Source organism: Anoplolepis gracilipes, chromosome 16 (assembly GCF_047496725.1).
Source record: "Anoplolepis gracilipes chromosome 16, ASM4749672v1, whole genome shotgun sequence".
Lineage (NCBI taxonomy): Eukaryota > Metazoa > Arthropoda > Insecta > Hymenoptera > Formicidae > Anoplolepis > Anoplolepis gracilipes.
In genome coordinates this window covers 2027657-2046388 of record NC_132985.1, presented here as the reverse complement: position 1 = coordinate 2046388, position 18732 = coordinate 2027657, and the positions used below count along the sequence as shown (strand labels likewise).

The following is an 18732-nucleotide window of genomic DNA, read 5'->3' as shown; positions in this document are numbered from 1 at the left end:
TGCTCAATCAAAAGTTGTAATTTTAAGAGAAAAGAAAAATTTCCAGAATAAAAATTATTTATTACATTATATTTAAATAATTGTGTAAATAACATAATATTTTATTTGAATTATTTAATTTAAGTCAATTTATTTAGTTTTGTCGTATTAATCAGTGGTTGAGATGCTTTTGTTTTATTATAATTATGATATTTTCATGCAATAATTCAAATACATAAACTACTTTGTAGAACTATTTGATATCTATTGCATAATTAGTGCCAATTTATTTGTAAAAATATAGATATGTATATGTATATCCGTCTGTTATAGCAAACAATAATAAAGTACTGTTGTTTACAAAAAGTTATAATCTGTTTACATGTTTGACATATCAGTTTTAGGTAGCTGTTCTTACATCTTTAGGTGGAAGTAATACTGGTGGCTCTCGTACAAAACTGAGCAACTTGTCCAATTTCATCGATTCCAATTCTGTTTGTGACAAGTGTAGTTGCTTCTTTGTTGGTTTAACTTTTATCCGTAAATTTGGGGATAGTTTTAGTGTATTCACAGTACCTCTGTGTGAAATTAAGTATATATTAAATATAAACAAATACTAAAAATTATATAAAATATATATTTATTAAAGTAAAAATAAATTAATGAAAAAATTAAAATTAATTTAAATAGATAATATGTAAAATTTGGAAAGTATCACTTACTTATCATCGCCGACTATTATAAACGGCAAGGCATTATTAAAAGCCAATCGGGTTAATTTACTCTTTCGTTTACTGACAATTTGTTGACTGCAGATCGGTCTGTACTTGTTAACGTTTAAATCGAACACCATAACTTTGCCATCGTTTGATACACAAGCCAGTACTGTCGAGCTGTATGGCGCCCATTGAACATCTCCAATCGGAACACCCAGATCAAACATGAACAAAGGTTCCCTACATAATGTATATACATACACCGAATATAACTGTAATATAACATATCGTTATAATTTATATGCAGATATCAAAGATTTAATTTACGATCTTTCATCTTCCCAGATTTTGATTCGCCAATCACCCGAGCAGCTGGCAAAGATGCTGGAATTGAACTTGTTGAAGACTATCCGATAAACCGGCATAGTGTGAGCCTCGTGATAGGTTCTCATGTAAATACTGCTGTACGCCGTATTGCACTTGTACATGGTACCTTCCTCCGTACCTACCAGGAAAACATTCTGATCGGCGGGATGAAATGCAATGCACGTTCCGCATCCTGAATTCAAACGACCGTATAATCATCACGTTTACGAGATCTCACACTTTCATTATTATTTGCTTTTAGTTTGCATTACCTTTGAGCGTAATCATAGTGCCATCTGGTCCCGGTATAGGCGGCCGATCCAGAAACAATGTCATAACGGTAGTGAGACCGAGATCGTTCTGATTTAACACCCAGTGATTTATTTTGCCGTCGATACTGACACTGAAGAATGCCAGGTTTCCTTCTTCTGTATCGGGCGCCCAACGAATCTATATATAATCAGTATAATTTTTTTAATTGAAAGTTTTTACTTTTAGAAACATTTTTCAATTATATGTTGAAATGTTGGAGCCAAAAGATTCAACAGACCTCCCACACTAACCCTCCATGCTTCTGTACAACATCGCTGCTCTTGTATTGCGGTGCGGATGGTGGTAACATTATGTTATAAACAGCTACTGCTCCATCCATGGTACCTTTACGTTATAAATTAATTAATTAATATTTATATATATATATATATATATATATATATATATAGCAATACAAGTATTATAGTAATATTTTACCAAAGTTTTTGCAGAAAAACTTGTAAATTTTATTTGATTCAAATATCTACTTACTAAGATTTTCAGTGAAATCATTATTTACGTCATTTCATAAATACATGTGACAGGTAAAATAAATGTTTGCTATATGACATTGTTATATTACATACCAACAACTAAAAGGTACGGATGTTGGGCATTGAAATCTAGACACATTACAGGTGCTTCTGTTGGACAGATCCATTCTGGATATGATGGATTCTTCAAGCTGAATAAGCACACCGTGCCATTTGTTATCGAACTGTTAAATGTCACTGGAATACATAAGTTTTCATTTACAGTGTATGAACATTGCGAATAACGATATGTGTTCTACTAACATGTTCCAAAAGCGACTGCAAAGAGATCGTAATATCTGCTGTTGAAACACATGTCTGTGATGTCGTGTTTCTTAGTCTTTTCGTAAGAAAATTTCCACAGAGGTAATAAGGAGCCTTCGCCGTCTTTGAATTCATCGCTTGGATCATCCCAATATCTATAATCTAAATAACATTAAAAAGAAGAGAAAAAAATATATATTCAAGATACTATATAAAATTTCATTGGAGAAGTCGCAAAAGAGATTGAAGGGGTCGCCTACCTTGAGATATGTCGTCAAAAATGTTTTGATTCACCATTCGTTCCAATGTCTTTGCTGCTTGTAGCATTCTGTTTGACATTGCTAAAGATTCTATTTGAGCTTTCTTTTTTACATCTTCCTTCTTTGGTTGCGTCAATGGTACTTTTTTCTCTTTTTCTTTCTCTCGTTGTTGTTGAGCATAGTCTTCCTGCCAACAATAATAATAATGATAATGTCGAAATTTATGTGTAATGTTTTTTTTTATATTTCAAATGAAAATAATGTTAATAATAGTAATATATTTATTCTTCGTTAACTATGTATTAATTTAATTTAACTTTTTTAAATATAATATGAAATAGTATAATAGAAAAGTATTTTATTATATACATATATGTTCCATCTTTAATTATCAGGACGAGAAAATAGCTTATCACTAATTATCAGGACGAGAAATAATTGTACCTGATACTCGTCAAAGATAGTCCACTGAAAGACACTAGCATTGAAAGTTGCAGTAGGTGGAGGTATAGTTTGTGTGCTTATATCCTGTAATATATTTCCAATATTTTTTACTTTCCAAAGAAACAGAAATTATAATATTGTTTCATGTAAATATAGGAGATATAATATACGTACTCTCATAGGATTATCATATGTCAACGCTGCTCTCTCACAGAAATTGAATTGATTAGGTACTTTCTTAGGCTTTGCTTTTTCTATTTCATCCTCCTCAGGTTCTGGCTCAGCTTCCAATTCACGTTCAGCTTCGGCTAGTTCTTCCACCGTTTTATCCACTTCCTCTGCTGTTCTTGTGTATATATATTTAAAAAATACACGAGAATCACACGTAATTTATTAAATAACTGTATATTAGTTGCCAATGACATCTCTTTTGTGCCTACCTTCTTCCTCATCTTCATATTCTGATTTTATTTCAGCTTCTTCTTGTTTTAGTTTTTCATCTGTTGTCTCCTCTTCAACTATATAATGAGATTATTTTATTTTTAGTCTTATTTAATATTAATTATTATATTAGTAAATGAAGTGCCTTACCAATAATACCTCCTGCCAATTGCACTTTGGCCTCTTCAGAATCTTTGTGTAGTATAGTGCCAGTTACATTTACTAAAGTTATTAAATGTGATGGTAAAGGTAATCTTACAAATTCACGTAATTTCCATGACCATTCAACTAAGGAATCTGGTACTCTTGTATTGTGTATAGTTAATACTTTGGCAAATTCTTCTTGTAATTCCTAGATTATATACAGATATAAGCCCGTTTAATAATATTTAAAAAGGACAAATAAAAAGTCAAACATACAGCTTCTGTTAATTGCAATTGATTATCTGGTTTTAGCAAAATCTTTCCTCGCATCCAGTCCATATCACCAGCACCCAAGTCTGGTCGTGATATATGACCTTTTGGTGCAGTAGCACTCAAGTCTGGTCGTGATATGTGACTTTTTACTGCACTTATATACTACAAAATTATTAAATAATTTTTTTAGATAACTATATTTATAATGTAATCTTATTCTAAGATTTATTTTTTATTAATACTGTTATAATGATGAAAAATATGTACTTCTTTACTTATCTCCGACATTTTGGAGGATATCTTTTTTGGTATTGCTGGTGCCATTGTTTTCTTTTTGTTGATAAAATTATATCAATGCAATTGTACAACAGTTTAGCGAATAATCAGCTGATCACTCCTTCATATACTGTTATTAATGAGAATTGAATATTATATTCAATATATAGAGAGTACACATTTTCTCTTTGACATTTGCATATGATATCTGCATATAATTTACTAATTTAACATAAGAGTAAATAAACCCAATTCTCTGTGTACATTTACCTGGTGATCAAATCTATTTTATAGCTTACAAATATTATTCTTCATTAATTTGTAAAAATATAATACGATAATAAAGATATAACAGATAAAAACTCCAAATATTCTTTGGCTATGTATTATTCAATACTGAAAAGTTCATTACGGTTTCCTAGGATACGCTTGCTTGATTTTGACAGCAATGTCAGTCTGTATGATACTAGTTGAAATGTGTTTTTTTTTCTACATTTTAATATATTCAAATATAATCTTTATTTTATTAAAGGTATGAATAAATTTATATTTATTTTACAGATTATTTAATATTTTTATTCTATTATAAAAGACTAGATATATCATATGTGTAAAAATTACACGTGGTTTATAATGTTGTCAAAGATATATAAAATGTTTAAAATTTGCATAATTTTTTCGACATGATATTTTAATTGTTTTTCCTTTATATTGCCGACAAAAGCGGTTATATTTCTTTGTGCATATTTGGCGCGGAGAAAATCAATAATGGACTATACCATGGTAATGTCAGCATTCCAACAAGTTGCAGGGCAATTATTATATAGAATCATGCAGATATCATTGGCTGAGATACATAAAACATTGTTCTATTCAATTCTCATAACAACAAATTATATATGTACTATTAGATTTTATAAATTCCAAAGTAGTACATATGAAATTCTGTGTGTGATAAATAGTGACATATTTACAACCTCTACATTGACATTTAAATATAAATATATTTAATAATTTACTAAAATTACATAGTGTTATTAATGCAATATTGTGTGCAATACATATTATGCTGTATTTTTTACATAATTATTTCATGTGCGCTCAGATGAAAGGCAAAATTAATAATGCTAAACTTTCTTTCTATTTTAGATGAATTAAGAAGCCAAGCTTCTTTATAAATGCCTTAAAGAATGGAAGATAGTGGTATTGATAGTGATCCTAAAGCTGTTAATCATGTGGAAGACGAAAGACTCTTTTTGGTAAATGTTCATCTTGATAAGCATATTGACTGATGTTCGCTATTAGTCTTATCTCATATGAGATATATGATTGTAATATTTATATGCAAATAATGATACATGTGAAACAAAGTATTTTCAGTGATGCAAAAATATTTTAATCTCTTATAGGGCAGTGATAGCAGTTGCAGTAGTAACCACACACAGGCTTCACAGCGGAATACAACCAAACAGTTACAAAAGAAACTAGGTACTAAGATAATCTTTTAACTCTGTATATTTTATTGCAAGATTACTTGTATTAATTAATGTAATTTGTATAATCTTTGTGTTATTTTATAATTATATATATATATTTATATAAGTGACGTTTTTCTGCAGAGACACGCATTGAACAGGCAAAACGAATCCAACGCAACTCAGATTATATAAAGCTTCCAAAATATGATAATGAAAATACAAGTAGTACCAGCAGTTCTGGATTGATATCGATCCAAAGATTGCCTATACCACATAAGAATAAGGAACATCTTCCTTTAGTCGAATACTGGCATAGTGAAAGTGAAAGGTATTAAATAATCATGTACACAAAGAATTATTAGATGACATTAACACACATTATTATATTCAAAAATTAATTCTTTATTGTTCCTTTTTATTATATGTATGTTTTTTCAATAACATATAATGTTTTTTTAATAACATAATAAATATAATTTGAAATTATTTTATGCAATAATAGATTATATTTTATAAAAAAACATGTTTATATATATAAACATATAAAGAACATGTAATAAAATTTAATTAATATATTCTATTTAATGTGCAATTATAGTGAGGATGAACTGACACTTTTTCCTGCAAAATCAAAGGATCCCTCAAAGCACAAACAAGATCTTACAGATACATTTAGCATCGGTGAGTTAAGCGATGAAAGCGAGGACTCTTTGAATCTGGACCCAGCCCAACCACCTCATCCATTTATGCGAACTTACGTACCTACTGGATGTTGCCATTGCCATATACTGTAATATAATATAGTTTGTGTATTGAACTGATTATTCATTTAAACTGATTGATTATTACTTAAGTAATAATAATCGTGGTTGAACAAAGAGGGTATAGATATGTTTTTTATAAAATTTTTCCAAGTTTATATTGTGTTACAAAGTTAATTTATTTTGTGTGTGTTATGTCTAATTATACATTATTTACAGAGGAAATGTTTAAATTATTAAAGTTATTTTATTAAACTGCTATATTTTATAAATCTGCTTCATTTATAAAGCTTCCTATCGTTGTTATTTAATGTTCGGAAGTACTTTGTGAAAATGCACAATTACAGAGTGACATCTAGGCAAAAGGATTAACCGATTCAATGAATACAACAATTTATTGGAAACAACGCTTTCGTGACTAAAGCAATTATTGTTAAGGATATTATTCAAATGGCGTTTCTCAACATTTACTAACTATCAGTAACATTTGCAATATCTATTTTGCGTGAGATCGCGGCAGGTATTTATTGGGCTTATTGCTTAAGCTCATTTGTATCGAACAAGCAAATTAATCAAGGTAACAATTTAATCTAGTCTCTATTTCTATGTATTCTCTATTCTTATATCCAATTAAAATTCTACATGAAATAATTTGGTCAAATTTTTTGTATCTTGAATATTAATCATATTCAGTGCTGTTTTTGTTTCAAGATAAATGCTTTTCATTTTTTTGATAAATATTTTCATTCATTTTTATTAAAAATGATGAAAATATTACATTATAACTCTCTTTTTTTTAGATAGAAATTATTTTGCAATATTATTTTCTATTTTATATATAAAATATATATTTAATTAAATAATATATATTTTATATATCAAATATTTTTTATGACAAATCTAATCATATGTAATATTTATGTTCTAGATAATATCATAATACATTATAAAACCATTAATATAATTGGAAATAATATCTCCGTTTGGTGATTTTTAGTTGCATAAGAGATAGATAATTGTTTCTTTTATAAAAGTTTACTCTCTTCGATTATATATATATTATGCGTAATGCCGAACGAATTACGAAAGAATATGAAAAAAGTTGACTCTAGATTTTGAAAGATCGCCTACAATATATGGGACATGGAATTACAAGCTATATGTTACACTTTTATTAAATTGCGTTAGAGAGACTTGCGCATCGAATGATTGCAATACAGGAAGACGTTTCGCGCATGATGACGAAAAAAAATAACCGTAATTAAGCTATACTATAATTGAATACGAACAAGTAACCGATATTTTTCTACGATTTCTGAAGATCATGAAGAGGACGGTCTTTGGCAATATTATTGCTAAATATCGATGTGGCCTTGCGGAATCGCATTTTCAAGCCATAGAAAATTACAGGTTCGACGAAGCTCCTTCGAGTAATTGAAGACTTCCTCTGCTGTAAAACATACGCTTGGTTATTTAAGTAATTCTCAGTAAAGGTCATCACTTCATTTCTTATTCGAAATATCTGTCTTTACATATAATACAAGTATATCAATTTATTATATGTTTAGATATGTAATTTTTTTATTAACAGAGGATATCTTTATCTTTTCTCTAAAATTTAATTTCAAATACAAACATATGTAAAATACCTTTAAAAAATGTTACATGTTACTCGGTCTGCATATAAACATTGGAATGAAAAGCAAGCTTTGACTCCTGGTGACCTTTAAAAATGTATCATTCTAAACGCGCTGCTACGTAAATCATAGTTTTTCGCGTACATAAAATCAGGCGAGACGAGCGAAACAATGCTGTGCACGCTTAAGAGAACTTTTCTACGCACGCACAATGTGCGCCAGATCGTACCGGTGAGATATTGCGTGCGGAGAATACCGGAGGATGCCGCCGTAAACGCACTCTGTTACGGAACCCTTAGAAACGGTCTTTTTTTCAACGCCTGATCTTGATCGTTCTATAAAACGCACATTGCGTATGCATTTCTTTCAACCATAGAAGTCCAGTGATTTCCTCGAATAGATGTTAACATTAGCATGGAATTTGTTTTTAACCGTTTGCCAGAACATGTAACATTTTTTTTCTTTTGTTTAGAGAGTTTCGAATAATTTAATAACTTTATTAAAATATAATGCAAGAGGGATTTTTTTTTAGATTTGACCACACATATGATGCATAATGATGTATCTCATAATTCCCTTCTCAAAGGGCTCCTTTTGATCTTAAATGCGAAACACGAAAATACTTGTCGCGGAGATAGCGCTCTAATTAATGACTCGTGTATCTTAAATTTATTCCACCTCCCCGCGGTATTCCAAACTCGATTTTTAATTAAGCCTCCACCCGTCGCGGGAATAAATGTTTCTTGCGTTAAATTTTCATATCTTCGCATGCTGTGCAGCACACAACGCATGATGCATTGCATATGAATATTTAGATGCATCTCGATGCGCCCTCGTATATTCCATGCATATCTACAGAGTGGCCCAGGTGTGTTCCAGTCCTTCCCTTTCTGGATGAATACAAAATTAATTTATTCTTTGTGACAACTTTAATAATTGCAGTAAAACCCATTCTTTCGAAAGTTTTATTTATGCAAACTTAAATTTTTTATTTGCATGCAAAATTAAAATTAATTGAAAAAGATGTAATAAATTCAGTTATTTCGTATTTAAGATCAAGAAACAATATTTTATTAATTTTTATTTTAAGTTTTAGCTGTGCTTATAACTGATTAGCTATCGATCTGATATTGTGAATCATGCGCTAATACTTTTAATATATTTTCTACTCCAGAAGGAGAAGATGCGGTGAATCTAGAACACCCCATGTAACATTATGGAGGACTTACATCGTCGACGTCGCCTGTATGGTCGTAAATCGAGCAAGACTTATGGCATATTTTGTAACCAATTTGATGCAATAAATTTCGTCCTCTCCGGACAAGAGAGCGTGGTAACCGGTAATGTGTGAGAGCTGTTAATGTCCTTCCATTTATTCCTGGAAGGCGAATCGACGACGGAAATACTTAGCTTTCTTCGGCGATCGAGCTCCTACCAGATGGTAATTGATGGTTTAGTTTATGTATCACGATAAGATAAAGGATAGGAAGCGCAAAAAGATATCGTTCTACGATTTCAATATTTATTTACTTGTCAATCGATTTTTTATGTATCACCGGTTATCAACGCGTTCTGACGATAAATTCTGTTTTAGACTATCTAATTTACAAATCGACAAGCGAATCTGTAGTCGTGAAAGTAATGTGGTGATGACAATCGATGAAAGTGCCAAATCCTCGTGCCACCAAGATAACTGTCTCCGAATCTAATTAAAAAACCAGTAAAACCGGCTTTCGTGAGAATCTACTCTTCAATATCATCTTCGGAAAAAAAGAAAGAAAGTCAACCCAGAAAGCAGATTCAAGTACACAGATATAATCCAGACGAACTGCGTTTGTGAAACTATGTTCTAAAACAGACGCAAAATAGATTTTTAATTTTTCACGACAAAATTGGATTAATCAGGACTAATCGATCGAGTTCAAATATAACTGAGAGTTTTCGAACCGCTTGAATGGAATTAATATTCTGAAAAAATATTTAAGTAAACTCGGATAAAGAACTCTACTCGTAATTTATGAATATTCACGTGTCCCTTAGCCACGGGAGTCTCGCTCGTGTGCGTATCGTACATGCGTTTAGATATTACGGCAGATTCTCACGCGCGATATCTCGAATATGTACGAGCCCTACGCCGTCACAGATCAGCCGGCGAAGCAGAAGAAGACGCGTAGCACAGACGATGTTGTTTTCTTCGGGCTGGCGCAGCGCGAAACACGCCGCCGAATATATTTACGAGTATTCGACGATCACACGATGTACCTCTTTTCGAGAGGCTTTGCATAAACTATGAAAACGTATTCACGAATTAATTACGGAATTAAGAGATCGCTATTCAAACGGTAAGCTATCAGACCAACGTCACTGATAGCGCGGTATCTCGTTAAAGATGTTGAAATTAAAATGCCGCTGCTGTTTATACAAGCTATTTATAGTCACAAATAAAATAAAAATAAGAAAATTACATATATTTTTAGACACGCGTATAAGAAATATTTTTTAGGTGGAATTACTGAAAAATAAGTAGGATAAAAACACATATAATCATTATGTAATCGCTATCTGCGTCGATATAAATTATATAAATTAAAAATAAAAGAATTTTGTATGTCAGAAATATTGTTAAAAAATATTTTCAAGAGAGGATAAAAAATAATAAGCACTTTTTGAATTAAAATAAAATTTCTCATTGATTAAAAGTTAATTTGTAAATTATTATTGTGATTAATTTTTTGACAATATACACATTTATTAAATATATCATTTATCAGTTTATTTATATCATCGTCATGATCGAAGCTTAATTACATATATTCAAGATAAAATCTGGAAAAAATACAGATATTATATAAATACATTTCCTTTATTTTTTTAATATATATCATTCTTTTCTATATTATATTTGTATCTATAATTTTTTAATATAATATAGTCAATAATATAAACAATTTATTTTTAGAGCGAAGGAAAGGGAAATAATTTTGTCAAGGTTTACATAAATTAATCTAGTACGTAAATTATATAAATTAAAAATATGTTCCTATAATGGCGAATTCGCACAAAAATCACTAGGGATGAACGACCTCCGGTGTGGATTCGCCGTAATACAAATGAGGGTGATTCGCGACAAATATCACGCGCATCGTTGATCGACCCGCGATCCCAAGTGCATCGACCGCGCGTTTCTTCCTCAGGATGAAAAACCGCAGACCACTTGTCCATTCGCGGTCGACGGAGAAGACGAAGGTAAAGAGAACGAGAAGGGAAGAGGAAGAAAGGAAAGCCGATCAGGCGGACGAGATATACCAGTCCTTTTCATTGCATTCACGACGCGTGTTCAGGATTTTTCAGATCGATACAGTCAGGTGATATACTTCGAGAATACGCATATTTTATATTATCATCAAACTATGTAAAGACATTTCATCTCATTTTATCCCCAATTATCTCTTTGTCTTGGAGTAAAACAATTAATTGCCTCCAAGCGTCAACCGTAAAAATATTTAAAAATCAATAACTAATTGTAAACGAAATTAGCAGCAACCCGCAATATGGCGATCCCGCCTTTTTTAAAGCATCACATTTCAAGTCGTATCGATCGAGATAGCGCGCCAATCGATTCATACTACGTCATTGCGTAGTCCGCGTAACGGAGTTCGAAGTACGGTTCGTTGCTCGTGTACTCGAAACCCATCGCGCTTCCTGTACCAACAGCTTCTTTTTCCCGAACGACCAGGCTTAATTAAATACCACGTAGGTACATGCTGCAAGTACTGCATGCCTCACGCCGAGAACGATGCATCAAGGTTGCTGCATCGCGCGAATCCCGTTTGCTGCCGCGAATTGACGACGCGCCGAAGAAACGCAAGAAGGTAAATTCTCACGCTTTCAACATACTGACTAAGGCTCAGAATTAGTTTTTAATTTGTAATTATTTGATTTGTCTAATGATGCGTGCTATCTTTGTTATTTTTATTATTTATATAAATATTACGAAAATCAGTATTAGTAATAAAGTGAGATTAGCAGTAGCCCGCAAAATGGCGATCCCGCGTTTTTCAGGCATTACATTTCAAATGATATCGATTATTACTGACCCTGGCCTTTTTTTGAGTTATAATTTTCTATTTTTTATTTGTATTATATGTTAAACACAAATATGATTACAATCGCAACTACATCATAATTAAAAATTCTATTGGAAATAAAATTAATTATTTTTCCCTTGTCTATCGAGATCTTATAAAATCTTTGGATCTATCGAATATATATATATGTTATTTCTTCCTTTGATTTCAATCATTCACGCGTCATATATTGAAACATAAACAATAACATGCGAGGACGCATCGATAGGTATGTGATAATCGCGGAGCAGGCGCATACGTGAGTATAAGAGAGAGAGAGAGAGAGAGAGAGAGAGAGAGAGAGAGAGAGAGAGAGAGAGAGAGAGAGAGAGAGAGAGACAGAGTCGAGTGAAAAGCGCGTGTCTGCATGAATGAGTCGGTGGTGGGGGATCACGTGTCGCGCGGGAGGTAGGAGGCGAGCGTAGTGAGTGCGCGGCTCACGTGACAGTCGAGCGAAGTGTCGCGAGCGCGTACACGGTCACTTCAGCGAACGCCCGTAAGATGTCGCGGCTTGATCGTGCGGCGGCGGCGGCGGCTGGCTTCAAACACCTGACGGCGGCGTAGCAGTGCGGCATGGACTGGTGAGGTGGGTGCACACTTCTTTCAAAACAGGTAGCACGCGCTACCGGCTGACACCAACGGCGATTCCCTTTCCTTCTCCCTCTCATCCTTTCCTGTCTTCGTGCGATATATAACAGTGTGATTACAAGTAACGGGTTCGCGATTTTTCACCGGACCAGTGGGGTTAAGTTTCACATGGAGCACCGACACCGAACGACATCGACGTTCGCGTTTCGAAATCGTTATCGTTTCAAAGTTGTTTCGTCCGGCAGTTCGTCTGTCGCGTCCAGTCGCAAGTTTTTCGGATAAAATACGCGTACAAGTGAATTTGACAGTGATCGGACTCGCGAATCGACAAAAAATGTGATCGCGACACGGCACGCGGTGATCGCGGTGCGACGACCTGGCTCGAGTGCGGAAAAGTGTTTGAAAAATGACGCTCATCGGCTGGACATCGGTGAGGACAGTGTTATTGACGTCATTGCTGCTGACTTCCGTGGTGCTAGTAGTATTGGCGCACGCTGAGGATGTCGCGACCTTGGAGGACGACCTGGAATCCCTTTCGGCGTCCAGCGAGCGGCCGCGTCTTGATACAGGTGAGTCGATCAGTTTTTGTTTCGTTTCTGTCATTCGCTTTCAATTTATCATCATCGAAATTTTTATCAAGTTTCGATTATTTCTATGGGAAAATAATATTTTTACTTAAGTGTGATATGAAAAAGATTGCAAAATGAAAAGAATAAAAGCATAAAAACAGTTTTTATTATTGGTTCTTAATTTTGCGAGCGTTTATGCATTTATATTTTTTTAATAATTACATATATAAATAGTCACATAATAATTTAATACAACAATATATTAAATTAAATTAAATTTGATGTGTCTAATAATTAAAACATTAGAAAATTAAATAAAAATTTATTTATGCCTTTGGATATTAAATGTATGGGAAAACAATGAAAAGGGCAAAAATATTAAAAATTTAAACTTATGCAAAGTGGTTAAATTATACAGAATAGTAAAGCAATTAAACATTGGTAATGAAACAACGTAATATTATGTTTGTACAGAAGAAATATATATATATTTTATTTTTTATCCTTTTTACATTAATAATGAAAAAAAAATAATCGTAATTGTTACTCTTGATGGTTGATTATATCTTTTTCATAGCACACGTTTTGTAAAAAAACTTGTATATAAAAATATAATAATATAGAAGGATAGGCAAAGAGGGAGGAACATATTCAAGACATTTCATCGTCATTGCATCCTTATCTATCGATTTTTCTCCCTTTCATTCTTGCATGAGGACCACACTCTCTGGTGATTATTGCAATGACGGTGAATGTCTGAACTTTGTTGCTCGTCTCGGCTTTGCCGATGAAGAACGACCTTTGCACTCGCTTGCTTCTGTGAAAGTACGTTCGCTCATCTTCCATCACGTCGCAGCAAAATACTCGTAGATTCTCTATAAATCGCGAAGATTGCAAAATCCATTAAATACTTCCGAAAGAACGCGTGAGTCTATTAATTCTATTTATTTACATTAAAAGTATTATAATTAAATTTACATAAAAAATGGCTCACATTTATGATTATTAATGTATATATGTATAGAGCGCATTTTCACAAAATATATCGAGGATTTATATTGATTTCCCGTTTAATTATATTACAATTTAATTATGTGCTATCACGTTACATACATATATTCATGTTTATTTTATATATGTGTATTATAAAAAAATTACTTTTAATATTTTACCATTTTATATTTCTATTATCTATTCATACTTTATTAATGAATGCATTCATACTTTATTAATGAATGCATTCTTTACTTTTATAATCTTACTATTCGAATTAAATATTAATCAACTGATTTCACTCGTATCGCCGGATACTTTTCAAACGCTACCTATGATTCGTTGCGCGTTTGCGATGCGTGTACAGTGTCGCAATTAAATTCAGTCTGATAATAGAGTCGAATCGGTTTCCCATGGCGCTTAAGAATGCGCCGGTGCTCATTGTTGAGCCGCATCTGTCGCCTCGATCTTAAATCGATTAATTTGCATGCACTTAGAAAGGCGGAAGCACGTCGCCTCGTGCGCGTGTCGACGGTGAAGCTTGATGAACCCTCTCACCCTGAGGTTCTCTTTCTGAGTACAAATTATTCGCGCGATCGCGCTTTCTATTGGCAGCCGAACGCGATATAAATGCAACAAATAATTTTTGACACCGCCTGCATATCGGACTTTTTTCCGCGACGATTGCGTTTCGCGTTAAATCATCGTCAATGACACTTTAGCACACTTCGACACGGTGTTAAGAAAATATCGAGGCTATCGCTTGGCGCGTTGAAATTAATGAATTGTGATTCCCTGGAACGATAAATGGCGATTTAGATGCTTTCGCATGCTTACAACTTTTTAGGCCCGATTGATATTTATTAAAAAGAAAGCAACTGATTGTGAGAAAAAAACAGTTTCTTCATAACTCATTGAGTTCAATGCACGTATTAATAATAATCTGACTAATCTCTACGCGACCGAGTTTCACTGATAATGAGTTAAATGTTCATTATTTTAAAATATATGTGTATAATGATGGAGATATTTTCGCAATAGATCGTTTGATAAATTTAGACTCTTTTTTTTTTAATAAAGATAATTTTTCAAATTTTCTTCATTCGTGTGCATATTCACAAATATTTTACGTTATTTTTACAAACATGTTTCTAATGAATTCGCATTAAATTATTAGATTACGCGATTATTGCTCTTCTGATACTTCTATACTTGAGATATTTTGTTAAAAATTGAAATAACTGAAACAAAGGTATTCCCTTGAACATTTGGTATTCCCGAAAGATCGCCGAGAGCGAATAACTTTCCGGGAATCGTTTTTCAACGTGCGACAATGCGTAGTGCGACGAATGCATATGCATGCAATAAAGGGATGCGCATGGAAAACGTTTCTGGCATCGGGCACCGTGTAAAATCTTCCAACCTTATTGCAAATAGTATGTATGTGTCGAGGTTGCTGTGAAAAGGAGGGACTTCGTGCGAAGATGGCCTACGGATAACTGTTCGCCGGCCGCGGGCGTTTATTTAATGATCGCGTAGTTTACGATTTCTTAGTGTTATTTACAACTTGTAAAAGGTAATCCCTAATGAATCATGCGATACTAATTGTGTGCAATCTGGACCGGTTCATAAGCTATTCGGTATTTGTTTGCGAAATTTAAATTTGATTGCGTTCTGTCATTGCTCTTTTCTTTGCGCCACCCTGTGGATATGCATCAACGTCAAAATTCTCGAATTTTCGAGAAATACTATTTTATTATTTTGCATCGCACTTATATATATATTTTTTTATAAAGAATTAAAATCTCTCTTTACTTTAGAATAATTTAAAATCGATACAACATTTCATATTATATGGTATATTTATTTAATCTTTGATTATTTGACATATTTCTTGTGTATTTTTACTTTTACTTTGGAATTCTTTCAACTCTAAAAATAATTTTATTAGAAAGTGAATAAAGGTAGATTTTAATTAACAATGCGTAAAGAATCAAGAGATGATTGTTTACATGCGAGAATTTAATTTATCTCGGATAGAAAGCGTTACATTTCAAGCTGCAAGTGCAACACGTGGTTTTCTTTCACGGCTTTCGATAACAGGATTTATATTATAAGATATAGTCGATGTGAACCTTATCAGCACTACTGCTACGGCATTCACTCGCGTGGCTTGCCAGGATCGCCGCGAAGAATAGATTGCAATAGGATGCAATTTTCTAAAAAGATTCAGGATACTTGGCGTACACACAACGTTAGATAACCGTGGGAGATTTAATTAAGATTAAATTGCTCTCTCGGCAGCTTGTTCGATGCTATATGCCGCGAAATCATATATCAATTTGTAGTATTTTTATTTACCTTTTACGATTTCGTGATAAGTCATATCGAAAATATCAACAACATACAATATGAAAATATAAATGCAAGAAAATGAATTAAAATAACTTATTTTACGAAACAAAAAGAATTTTATGCAATTGATTAAATTATAACTAAAATATAAAGCAACTTTTAGAAGTAAATTTCGATTAAAAATTAGATTATAGAGATTTAATAAGCAAAACATTTAAAACCGAAAATAATAGAATACACATATAATTAAAGTTTCGTATTAAATAATCCAAGACAAAAGATTTGATTGTAGATTTCTTTAAATATATAATTTACCGGTAAACATTTTTTGAACCTACTTTCACCGCAATTTGCAGCAATGTTGCAAAATTATATTACGCTCAGAGATATAGCGCTTACTTTTCTTCCAAGACTGTGTCAGCGTTGCCTCTTTCGTAATTTGCGCAATGTTTACTGCTGACACTCAGTATTCGTGCAACGTTTTTCAAGGACGTGCGTTTCGAGGAGGAACCGCGACGAAAATTCGCGAATTGATTTACACCAGGTGAATCGCCCTGGAGAGAGATTTAAAGACTGATAATATGTTCGCGCGCGATGCAAAGTGTACTTGAAATTCTGGCGGCGACGGTGCTGGTCCCCTCTCCCCCCGCTCTCTCTCTCTCTCTTTGCCTTCTTCGTTTTTAGAGGAAATTTATGATCTGACCAGAACGCGTTCGGTCACTCCTACCCGGTGCGAAAGGTATAATTTTACAACCGGTCATAATTAGAGACATTAAGTTGCTTAGGATCCTTTGCTCGTGCGTTCCACCGCGAGCGTTTTCTCCTCCTTTAGTGACGCGCGGCCATTTCGCTCCCATTATTATACCAGAACAATGAATAGTTAAAATCTCTTTACTATCACGCGAGAGCTAACGAAAAAGTCTCCTCAAAGCAAACGCGCGAACTGTTATCAGATTTTATAGAAGGAAAGAATTCTCGTGTGCTTCCGCTTTTTGTATCTTCTCTTTTTTTATATAGCGTGTCTAAATGCGTTGCCGTTGTATTTGTTTAGTGTACGAGAATTTCTCGAACCAGTATAAATGTAGAGCAAATGGATTTTAGAAATCTTTTGAACAAATTTAATACGCCTAACATTTTGCTGAAACGTAATTTATATTTCAAGTTTATCTTAATTTACTTTTGTCGCTATTCTTCGTATATAATACAATGATCAACTTTTAATATCGTTATTATATTACAACAGTAAATAAAGTTAACAAGTTCTGCGAAAGAATTTTGCAGTTTTAAGTCAATGTAATATCGATGATTTATGCGCTTTAGTCAATTATCACAAGGTAACGCCGAAGAAATGAACCAAATTCCAACGCGAAACACATGGCAGCCGAGAAAACTGTTGTTTCAATTACGCAAACGGCAAATAACAGCTTTTTATAATTGTGTTTTTTAAGAATGACTGCTGAAATTTACTTAAACCTGCTATATGGAGTCTCATATAAGTACGATAAGAAATTTTGCCAGTAAAACTTTCTACTATGAGTTATTATCTATTCATTTTTTTACTTGTACGGCATTTATAATGTAAAAACAAATTGAAGAGATAATTAGACTGTTACAAAAGAAATTCATGAGACCGACATCGTTTACGATTGTAAATCACGTTACAATTGCGAGATCAAATCTGTTTTGCAATTTCCATGAAAGATCTGAACTTTTTAATTCCTTGAATGGGTAATTAAGCGAAAGTAAGAGCTCTGTTTTATTTTAAGCGAACGAAATTAGTAGGGTTGAAATTCGTGTAAATTTTTAAAAGGAGTCTAAATTGCAAGCGCTAATCTTTTAGATGATTATCGCCGACTGCGGAAACGATTGTTTCGATCATACGAATAAGGCCGTCTTCTCTCTCGACGTAATCGCAGGATTTCGACGTCGCGCCGTTTATTAACGCGATGTAACGCGTCATCTCTCTCCGCAATAATTACACCGTCTTGCAACTCTCCTATTTGTTCGCGGTTGTTGCTACCTGGAACGTGCGTTTTCTTTGGACGTGTTATTTCAATCGGCCCTTAAATAATTCTCGTTACTTTGCACACCGTCAAAAGTGTCGGCGGCATTCCATCGGTAGCACAATGGCACGTAACCGGTAGCAATGAAAAAAAAAAAATGCATTCCCGCATTCGGTGCTAAAGGCGTAATAATAGGATATCGGCGGGGAGGGA

General features: G+C 33.2%; 3 protein-coding genes and 1 long non-coding RNA gene across 4 annotated transcripts in view; 3 read left to right on the top strand and 1 right to left on the bottom strand.

Moving 5' to 3' along the window:
- Window positions 1-146: 146 nt before the first annotated feature.
- On the bottom strand, window positions 147-4391 carry LOC140674446 (dynein intermediate chain 2, ciliary). The gene is made up of 14 exons (XM_072907977.1): window positions 4000-4391; window positions 3736-3894; window positions 3466-3667; window positions 3315-3392; window positions 3049-3215; window positions 2875-2958; window positions 2431-2617; window positions 2171-2332; window positions 1961-2104; window positions 1612-1718; window positions 1334-1511; window positions 1023-1254; window positions 702-935; window positions 147-557 (listed from the first exon to the last, which is right to left on the bottom strand). The coding sequence occupies exons 1-14, from the start codon at window positions 4054-4056 to the stop codon at window positions 380-382; spliced, it is 2169 nt and encodes a 722-aa protein (XP_072764078.1). The 5' UTR covers window positions 4057-4391; the 3' UTR covers window positions 147-379.
- Window positions 4392-5157: 766 nt separating this feature from the next.
- On the top strand, window positions 5158-6876 carry LOC140674445 (uncharacterized). Its single transcript, XM_072907975.1, has 4 exons — window positions 5158-5267; window positions 5418-5496; window positions 5628-5814; window positions 6085-6876. The coding sequence occupies exons 1-4, from the start codon at window positions 5199-5201 to the stop codon at window positions 6278-6280; spliced, it is 531 nt and encodes a 176-aa protein (XP_072764076.1). The 5' UTR covers window positions 5158-5198; the 3' UTR covers window positions 6281-6876.
- Window positions 6877-7672: 796 nt separating this feature from the next.
- On the top strand, window positions 7673-10524 carry LOC140674447 (uncharacterized). Its single transcript, XR_012048222.1, has 3 exons — window positions 7673-8752; window positions 9059-9325; window positions 9479-10524. It is a non-coding gene; the product is annotated as an uncharacterized lncRNA (long non-coding RNA).
- Window positions 10525-12428: 1904 nt separating this feature from the next.
- The window catches only part of LOC140674872 (uncharacterized), a 168282-nt gene continuing 161978 nt past the window's right edge, over window positions 12429-18732 (top strand). Inside the window, exon 1 of the mRNA XM_072908761.1 lies at window positions 12429-13168. Coding sequence (XP_072764862.1) covers window positions 13006-13168 — 163 coding nt within the window. The 5' untranslated portion in view covers window positions 12429-13005. The remainder of the gene's footprint in view (window positions 13169-18732) is intronic.

Coding starts and splice junctions, on each gene's coding strand:
- LOC140674446 (XM_072907977.1), bottom strand. CDS start 4,056: ATGGCACCAGCAATACCAAAAAAGATATCCTCCAAAATGTCGGAGATA. Junction 2,333..2,430: donor TTTTGACGACATATCTCAAG/GTAGGCGACCCC, acceptor AATGTTATTTAG/ATTATAGATATTGGGATGAT. Junction 1,512..1,611: donor ATGGAGGGTTAGTGTGGGAG/GTCTGTTGAATC, acceptor GATTATATATAG/ATTCGTTGGGCGCCCGATAC.
- LOC140674445 (XM_072907975.1), top strand. CDS start 5,199: ATGGAAGATAGTGGTATTGATAGTGATCCTAAAGCTGTTAATCATGTG. Junction 5,497..5,627: donor ACAGTTACAAAAGAAACTAG/GTACTAAGATAA, acceptor GTTTTTCTGCAG/AGACACGCATTGAACAGGCA. Junction 5,815..6,084: donor TGGCATAGTGAAAGTGAAAG/GTATTAAATAAT, acceptor GTGCAATTATAG/TGAGGATGAACTGACACTTT.